This window comes from Phaethon lepturus, unplaced genomic scaffold (genome assembly GCF_000687285.1).
Source record: "Phaethon lepturus isolate BGI_N335 unplaced genomic scaffold, ASM68728v1 scaffold36104, whole genome shotgun sequence".
Lineage (NCBI taxonomy): Eukaryota > Metazoa > Chordata > Aves > Phaethontiformes > Phaethontidae > Phaethon > Phaethon lepturus.
Window position 1 is genome coordinate 17,077 of NW_010536173.1, and position 9,666 is coordinate 26,742.

The 9,666-nt window shown below is 47.5% G+C and overlaps 1 protein-coding gene across 2 annotated transcripts in view; it reads left to right on the forward strand.

Moving 5' to 3' along the window:
* Positions 1-9,666, forward strand: part of THSD1 (thrombospondin, type I, domain containing 1) — a 20,690-nt gene extending 11,024 nt beyond the window's left edge. The window contains exons 3-4 of one of the 2 annotated variants that reach the window (XM_010286089.1): positions 3,784-3,942; positions 8,291-9,666. In XM_010286089.1, coding sequence (XP_010284391.1) covers positions 3,784-3,942; positions 8,291-9,666 — 1,535 coding nt within the window. The remainder of the gene's footprint in view (positions 1-3,783; positions 3,943-8,290) is intronic. The other variant, XM_010286090.1, reaches the window with a different exon arrangement.

The window sequence follows — 9,666 nt, forward strand, 5'->3', positions numbered from 1 at the left end:
GAAGACCTTCTGAAGGGAAAAGTGGTCAGTGAGGGAGGAGAGGAGTTAAGTGGAGTATCTAGGGCTCAGGGAGGGGTATAAAACTTCCATCAAATTCTTGCTCCCTGAATAAGACTCTATGAACTAGACTTGGCTATTATCTGTAGGAAAACCTGGGAACCAATTAGCTCTATTGCCTGAATCTGTACCTGGCTTGCATTTATTTAGAAATAGGCAGATGCAGTGGATCCAGGTATGCCAGGGCTGGTTTGTGTGCCATCTGCTTCTCTTCTGTCAGTGAATGCTTCATCTCCACACCCCCAGGATTTTAGGTGTAAATCAGGTGCTATGGACTCACTGGGATAGCTCTTAGCTTCTGAAAAAAAATTTTTTAGGCTGTGCCTCCGCAATTCTTAAAGATGCCTGTTTGTGGGGAAAAGACTGTAATTTGCCCAGGCAGAGTCTATGCTTTCTTCCTTTAAAGGAATCCTCATCCTTTCATTGTCCAAATTAGTAACCTGTTGGAGCACGCCACCATTTCAGTGCACCCAGGCTTCATTTCCATGGAAATAGAGAAACATGGAATGGGTGAGAAGGGTGTTTTCCTAGGTCTTATCCAAACACCAATACAATGTGTGTACATCTGGTCTCAGGACCTAAAACCTGCTCTCAACTTCCACAAATACCCTGCAATCCCCCCAGGCCAGCGTAGGCGTTTACATGAGCCTGTAAATGATCAGTGATTTTGTCCCCTATCACTGGTCTTGTTGAAGTGCTTAGGACTATCACATGCATCAGGCTGGAAGGATGATGCTGAGCATCCCTCGCTGACTGCACCATCGGATAGCACTGCATGCTCCAAATCTTATGAACACAGAAATTTGAGGAGATATTTCAGCAGAGCAACAATTAAGACAGTTAATTGCATTTATTTTCTATGTTGGCAGATCTACCAACTGTCAGCTATTTCAGACTAACTCATCACTTAGATGTCTTCACATTGATAATTGATTCCTCAATTGTATGTGAAAAAATTCACACTTATTAGAGCTAGTTTGCAGTGCATACCTTCTGGTTTTTCCCCTGGCGCTTTGGATCTGTTCGTCTTAAATGAAGGTTAATAATTTCATTTCCTTGGGGGAGAATAAACTATGCTTCATTTTTCTTTTACATGCTGGTAATTGCAGGAGGTTGCAGAGCAAGTTGCAGGAGTTTAAATCTCCCGTCTTTCATGGGAGCTGGAACATTTCCTGCTCTCCTGCTGCTTAGGGCACATATTCTTAGCCCCAAAGCTATGGATGCCATGTGTTTTTGCTAAGGAACTCTGTGCCCTCAGCTGAAGCCGAAGTCAGTGAAAAGTGCCCCGGAGCAAGAAGCACATCATAGATTTGATGTCAAAGTTAGGAAATTACTCATCCTAAATGTTCTTGTATGTTGAAGCCCACAGGCATCAATGTGGAGGCTGCTGAGCACCTTCCACTATCACCAGTGTTGGCACTGGAGGCAACCAGAACCTTTCTGGGTCTGGCTCTTTATCTGACTGTAATTAACAGAAGTTTAAATGAGCAGGGAATGCGGAAAGAGGGAAATGAGCTAGCTCACGCACTGGAACTTGCGTCAGGAACTCACCAAGCTGCTCACATAAAGTAGTCCATGAGGACATGGGTGCTTCTCCAGCCTACCTCCCTCTGCCAGCGATGAGGGACACTGCTGGAGTCTTTAATGATACTGATATGAAGAAAAGTGTTGTGAGATCCCCAAATACTGTGATCCCATGAAGTCTTTTGGAGGAAGGATCAGTAGGCCCTTGACTGACTGTTGATTATGGCCATTTTCTTGCTGCCCTCACTAATAGCTCTGCCCGCTAGCTGATGTGAATTTGCAGCTGTACTGGGTCTGTACCTTTGAGGAACTCCTTGTCCCAGTGAACTGCCTCAGTTTCCTCCTCCTTGGCATCTCTGACTCCCTTTCCTCCTGATGCCACACACCATCCGGTCTTGCTCCGTTTTGCACTTTACTGGGAACTGACACAGCTGCAAACTGGAGGAGTGCGAAAGCTCAGCCTGCCTCTGGGCTCCTCTCCCCCACTCCAGCTCCAAAGACAGAGGGGTGAAAGCAGAGAGGTGCACAAAGAGCACAAAGTGAAAGACAGCCTGGGATCACGGATATCGCAATATTGTGGTAGGGTCAGTGGCAAATAGCCGGGGAGGTCACTTGGTGTTGTGTGGGCTTAAAACCGCAGCACCGCCGGGCTGCCTCGCCATGCCTGTCTCTACTCTGCATTAGGTGAGGCAGACGTACTCGAACATGCATGCACAGGGGTGTGCGTGCGTATGTGCCCACACATGCTTTGCAGCCTTGGCTGACAGCACAAGTGTAAGCTCAAAACCTCCGGGCCTCATCCCGCAGTGCAGGTGAGTGCCTGCACGCCGGAGAGCAGCCCCGCTGGTTCTGTTACGCTGCTCGCATTAACGTCATTCACACTGGCGTGCTTACAGAAATTTGTAGGATAGGGCCCAAAGCAGTTAAAATTTCATGTTTATTAAAACACAGCTGTATTTATTTTTGTTCGAGACTTTTAAAAATAATAACACGCTGTGAACAATACAGCAACCGATGTAACATCAAATCGTAAAGCCATTTCCAGTCATGCAACACTGTCTACTCCTTTAACATCATAAATTGTTCACTGATCAGGAGCTCGGTGGCATGCTAGCAGCAAAGCAACAGTGTAAGAAAATGAAAGATCATGACCTGTGTTGGCAGTAGCAGCACCATAAATTATTTAAAAGAGCAAACTTTAGCAAATCTAATCTACATTTTGTGATTTAGCTGATATTCCACTTAATTTATGAGTGGTGAAATGGAGTAAGTGGTATGTGGTTTTTCTTTCTGGTGCATTTCAAAGCGAGGTCACTGAGTCAGCTGACCCATAGGAGCGTCCCCAGGGTATCTGTCCTTAAAGGTTTCACCGGGACTTGTGCATTGGTTTGGAATATAAAGTTGTGGCCCTGTTTCAGTGTCACAGCTGTCAGATATGAGCAGCAACGGTCTCTTTTTCTTTCTGGGTTCTCTCTGCTGTAAAGTGTGAGTGTTGAACACTGGATGAGGATGTTGTCTAAGCAAAAGAGGGATTTCATTACATATTAAAAAATGATAACATTTGAAGTAGCATTAGAAATGGAGCCTGCCTCTACTTAAAATAAATAAATGAACCTGGCAAAATTTCATCTTGAGTTAATTGCCTAACCATAAACAATAAAACAATAGGGACCTGTAAGCTGTCAAATGAATGATGCAATAACATGTTTGTGTGCTGAGAAGATAATAAAGAGAAAAACCAATATTGCCATTTCATTAGGCCTTGTAGGCTTATCCTCCTTTCACAATCATATAAATCAGAAGTAACTACACTTAAGTCAATGAAGTTATCCTGCTGTGAAAGCACTATTTGTCAGGCAGGAATTGGATTAATATATAAATTACAGACTCATTCCAAAGATTTGTGTATTAATTTCCATTTGCTGTTGTTCCAGGCAGATCCTGCCAACCTCAGTTAACTGACCACTGTGTCACTGCCTGGCACTGGAGTGAAAAATCAAAGAAAGGCAGTGGGAGCGTTGCCCCAGACTCTGATGGGAACAGAAGCAGGTCCCTGGAAGCCTTTTGCTCTTTTGGTGTTGCCATTTGCATTGCTTGGTTATTTATTGCTGGTTTTCTTAAATAAGAGAAGACATACGCTTGCACCTGTAAAGGTAAGGAGGCAGATGCATTCCTCATTGCTGTGAGCTTGTGTATTTGCAGAAACGTGGAGCCCATGGCAGCCCTGGAGCCCCTGCAGCGTCACTTGTGGGGACGGCGTCCGGGAGCGCTTCCGAGAGTGTCTCACCTCCTCACCGGCAAAACCAGGCTGTACTGGATCACCGAGGGAGACTTCCTTGTGTTCGCTGGAGGAGTGTTTGTGTACGTAGCTCTACTGTCCTCTTCCCTGCGGTCGCGTGTCTGCCCTGGCAAAAACAAAGGGCCTGTTACTAGGAGGGCTTTGTAAAGCGGAAGCATCCGATCTCTCCTTCAGTCATGTTGATTTTGGGGGGGTGTCACATTCCTGCGGTTGATGGAGTAGGGCAGGAGCCTACATGCGTTTGTGGGATGGCTGGAGATAGGGCTCCAAGGCTTATGATTTCTGCATGCTGTGAGTGCTGTGGAAGATCTTTAAAGTCTCCAACATAGCCATGGGGTGGGGAAGGGCTGGAAGAGAGCAGTGAGACATACTCAGTACTGAAGGCGAAAGACTCGGGGCAATGAAATCCTATTAAAAAGTGGAGACCTGTTAAAAGAAGACTGGTTCCAGCTGGGGCCTGCAGTGTGGGGTTCCCATTCTGGGAGTTTTTTGAGGTGGCAGTGCCACGTCTCCCGCTGCTCCAGCCTGCCACTGCTGTTGGCCAGCAACAGAGCAGGCTGGCTGGTGCTGGCGTGTGGCCAGTGTGTGCAGATACAGGAGACCTGAGCCTCCTGCAAGGCAAGAGGGGGTTACAGCAGCCGTATGGCCCCCAGTGAGGCTGGATGAGGCTGTGCCAGCACCATAATTAGGTGTTTGCAGCCAGTGTGAGGGGCAGGAGAAGTGGCCTCTTTTAACGGGGCGGAGGTGCTCAGGACATGCAAAACTTTTGCTTCTTGCAAACTGTCTCCTGAAAAAGAGGGTGCTGATGCCAAGAGGCTCTGGAAGTCCATCTGCTCAGAAAATGGCTGATCTACAAGCCTCAATGCCTTTGTGTCCCACAGGTGCCACAGGTGGCAGGGATGGGGAAGGGAAGGTGCACAGGGACTGTGCAGGCTTCGAGGCTCTCAGGCTGTAATTTAACAGATGTTTTAAGCTATTACAAAGTCAGCAATATCTTACCCCTTGCTTTAGCTGCTTCCATGCACTTCCTTGTGCTGGCAAAAGTGGAGTGTGGACAACTGGAATGGAGCCAGCTAAAAAATGGACAGTTAGGGGATGTGGGGAAGTTGCTTATCCCATGGCCATTACAATGCTTGTGCCACTGAAAAGGGAAGGGCAGCAGAACGAGGCGAATGTGTAGCTGGAACAGGAAGAGGGCAGGACTACATTTTTGGTGGAGGTGGTGGCTTGAACCAGCTTCAAGGTGTTTGTTGAATGAAGGCCTCAGAAATATACAGGCAGGACTGAAATGTATCATGGAGCACTGTAAGAAATGGGCTGGTATTGAACAAAAAGTCGGGTCAAGGGAAAAAAAAAATTCAAATTATATTTCATCAAGCCAGGTATCGCATTTTGTCAGTGTTAGAGCAGCGCTTGGGATATTTTAATAGTTTATTGTTAAGGTGTCTGATGTTTTTAATGATGGGAAAGTGCTGGCCCTGCGGGTTTGCTTATTTAGTAAAGCTGGGAGTGTAAGCAGAGAGGAACAAGTCAGATGTTTAGGGGCCCAGCTTAAAGCTAATGCCCTGCTCTAGGACTAGTTATCTTCTCTTGGCAACTTCTCAGAGTTGCCAAACTCTGTCAGACTGCTGCAGGCAGCAATGCCACCAGCAAAACGCAGTGAGGTAGTTAGTGTTCTTCTAAAACTGATGCTGAGCTCTGCTATTCCGTGTCCCTTGTTACCTGCTGGAGAGGTATATCTGTAAGCACAGTGTTTGGCTTGGCTCCTCGCCGGCCAGTTTCATCCCACTCCTCTGGAGCTCAGAGAGCAGTCCCGGAGCACAGAGCTCCCTGGAGAGGGGTCCGTGGATGTGGAGCAGGTGCTGGATACATGATTTGGGTGTGCACCTTGCTTTACATGCACAGAAGTGCCTGTAAGACAGGCCTCTGGTACTTCCCAGAGGTGTTACTCTTTCCATGCAGGTGTGCAACTGTATAAGGCTTATGATGGTTTCCAGGGGGGTCAGCTGTCCTGTGCATACACAGTGCACATGGCCGTGGCAGTCTGGTTGGAATTACTGTCTGACAGCACTCAGCAGGTCTGGAGAAGCCTCAGATTCCAGCAGGGTCTCTGGGTCAATAAAGAGCGTTTATATATAGAAAACCCAGATGTACAGGTCTGCATCTGCACCCACTGCCGTGGGATCATCTGGAGTAATTACCTTGCTTCTCTCACACACGGTTTCTAATCCTCCTGCTCCCACATCGGGCAGCTTGCTTTACAGAATCACCTATGTGATTTCATTTCATTGAATCTTAGGTTGCTCAAGAAGTGATTTGACATTGTGATCTTACAGTGTTCATCTGTTGCCTGATCACAGGCTAGGAGCGTCACCCTTCCCACCCCCTCCGACTGTCTGCAGCTTTCTGAAGCAGGAAAGCTTTTTTTCAGCATCACTATGTTTGCAGTCATTAGTCCAGCAGATGGAGCAAATAGCTGAGTAAATGAAACCAGCACACAGTCTAGGGGCAGAGGTAGACGAGATGGAGAGAAGCAAACCTAAGTGACTTAGTCCTGTTTCGAACCTCACTGTTTGCTGTTAGCTTTCTACTCCAAATGATACAGCACAGTGTGCATTACAGATAGAAAATGGAGTCTTTAAGAAAATAACTATGAGACTGAGAGAAGGATGAGCAATGAATAAATTGCTGTGCCGCAGCAGTATGGGGCAAATGCGGGTCCTGCCTTCTCCCCTGAGGTCAGCGTGTTCACTCCCTGGCTCAGGCCCATGCTCCAGGGATGGAGGCATTGTGCTGAACACAAGTCTTAGGGATCCTCCAAAAAAGATTCAGCAGGCAGTGGTCTTGTTCTTTATGCTGATGTCAAGCTCTCAGAGTGACATGGAGATCAAAGTTAATCCCGTGGCAGGATTTTTCAAAGGTTTTGGGCGTGTCAGGTAGCCCTGGGTAAAAGAAACGGGTCTCCTGCCCACCCAGCACATCTTCTGGTCTGTGTTCATCAGTGCATTTGTGCATCTTGCACACCTAATAGCTGTGCTACCAGATAGCTGTTGATTGAGTGTTTTTCTGGATTATGAGAAGTACATGGTGTCTGCTTCTCATTATTCTGCAGACACGTTTCCTACGGCTGGATAGTCACTGTTGTGCAGGCAGGAGCACCTGGCAAGTTTTACAGCAAACTGTCTATCATTCTGATGGAAAGCTTTGGGTTCTGGATAAAACTAGAAACTGGACCAGGGTTGTTAATTCGTTCAGTTTGAGCTCACAGCTTCATGGCCAGCTCTTGTCAACTTACAACTGAGCAGCCTTGTCCTCCAACAGCATTTTTATGGCCTTACGGAGCTGATGTTTAGGCAGAAGAAGTTGGGGAGTGCTCACACACTCTAGAATCAGCTGCTGGACCAATTAATCCAGTTTTGACCATGCTGTATTCTGCTCAGGGCTGCCCCTGAAATGCCAGAGACCTTGTCCAAAAAAAGAATTACTAATCTCTCATTGGTTCAGCCATCTGTAATGTGGTGCTATGGGCAGGTGAGAGGTTTAAATAGGGCTGTGGAAAGCTCTGAGATGTTCACATTACAGGGACCCATAAGGATCATCGCGTCCAACTCCCTGCTCCTCTCAGGACTACCTAAAACTAAACCATATGACTAAGAGTGATGTGCAGACACTCCTTGAACTCTGACAGGCTTGGTGCTGCCACCACTTCCCTGGGGAGCCTGTTCCAGTGACTGGCCACCCTCTCAGCGAAGAAAGGTTTGCAGAGTATTCTTCCCTGGTGGAAAGCCCATCTCCAGTCTGCAACAGAAAAGAGTGTCAATACTAGAATACCAGGGGCACCAGAGCAGTGGCCTTCTCAGTTGGGAGCTTTCTGTGGAGAGGAAGGTTTCGTCCTCTGGGGCTGTAGCACCAGGCAGTGGTGGAAGAAGCACCCTCAAAGGAGTGCTTAGAAGAGTTACACTGCCCCTGATAATGTTGCCTCTCTGGTCTTCAAACTCACTGCAGTTCTCACGCCCACTTAAGCTATCCTAAAAATAATTTTGAAGTGACACCTGAAGTACTAGCTTGGGTTGGGTTATTTTTACCCTTTTTATGGCACTTTTCGCCAAAGGATCTTAATGTACTTCATTAACATGTATTTAGGAGTGCCTTATAGAAATGGCAGAGCAGGCAAAAGTAATGATTGAATTTAAAAGGTCTGTGGGAGCCTTGGTTGAAAGTAGTAGATCTGTTCCTGCCAGTTTGACATCATCAGTAGAAAGTCATCTACAATAAGCACATTTTAATGGGAGACAACTTCCTGTACTGTATTGATTGGTTATTTTTAATTTGTAGTGAAGTATCCATCCTAAAATACCAAAATGTTGATGACAGTGGAACTCTGACAGACGTGTGTGCTCTTTGTTACAGCTATCAAGCCTCCAACCCCACCTTCTGTCCAGCCAGGAGAGGACCAGAAAGCAAATAACATAGTCACCATCACAGGCATCTCCCTGTGCTTGTTCATCATCTTTGCCACTGTTCTCATCACCCTCTGGAGGAAGCTCTGCAGAGCTCAGAAGTGCAGTACCACTGTCCGCCGAAACTCTGTCCATTCCCCTGGCTTCCGGAAAAACTCCGACGAAGAGAATATTTGCCAAGGCAACAAGCAGCGGGACAGCTTCGCAGAAGGAGGGGATGCCCCTGTTAACATTCCTCTGACCTACAGGCGAAGCCTCCAATTTGCCCAAGAAGATGATGCCTCTGGAAGTGAGAACTTTCAGCCAAATGCCCAAAAAATAATTCCTCCGATTTTCAGCTACCGCCTCGCACAGCAGCAGCTGAAAGAGATGAAGAAGAAAGGCCTGACTGAGACCACCAAGGTGTACCACGTCTCTCAGAATCCCCTCACGGACACGGTTGTTGGTGCCACCTCGATGCTTCCCCTGAGCGGGGAAAACCAAGAGGAGGCAACAGCAAACAAATTTAGGATCAAATCTCCATTTCTGGACCAGCCAGCCAGTCAGCCCAACTTCCCAGGGGAAAGTTCTCACTCTAGGCTGGATTTTCCATTCTCACAGGCCAATCCTGCAATGAGCCCTACCCAAACCTTGATAAGAAGAGCTCATTTCAAGCACCAGGTTAACAGAGGGGACTTGTCTGAGAGGGGCTGTCACAGAAACCCGCAGTTTAGAAGAACAGCCAGTTTCCATGAAATGAAAAAGGCCAGGCCTTTCAGGGAGAGAAGCATGTCCACCCTCACCCCCCGACAGACTCCTCTCTACAACTCCAGGACCAGAATGTGGGACCAGGGTTTGGAGGACAGGGTGCGTCCAAAATCGAGAAACGCTAATCCAACTTGTGAAAAGCTGGATCAGCCCCATGGCACTGTGGCAGGGTGTGAACTGCAGGGCCATGGCACAAAGTGTCACCACAGGGCAGGTGCCTCGCTGAAGAAGCTGGACCTGATCACTGACCACCAGCCTGCCAGTCAGGAGAAGGCAGCTGATAAGCCTGAGCCCAGCCGAAGTAAGAGGGGCCCTTCACCTAACCCCAGAGGCGCGTGGCGGAAGGAAACGGGCTCAGCGGCCAAAGATAATCTTCAGAGAGGCCTAAGTGTAAGCCCTGCCCAACACCGAAGGGACAAGTGCCAGAGCTTCCCCTTGGACCCTGAGTTTGCCTTTTATGATAATACTACTTTTGGCTTAACAGAGGCAGAGCAGCAGATGATCGACCTCCCTGGGTATTTTGGCTCAAATGAAGAGGATGAAACAAGTACTTTAAGCATTGAGAAGCTGGTGATCTGA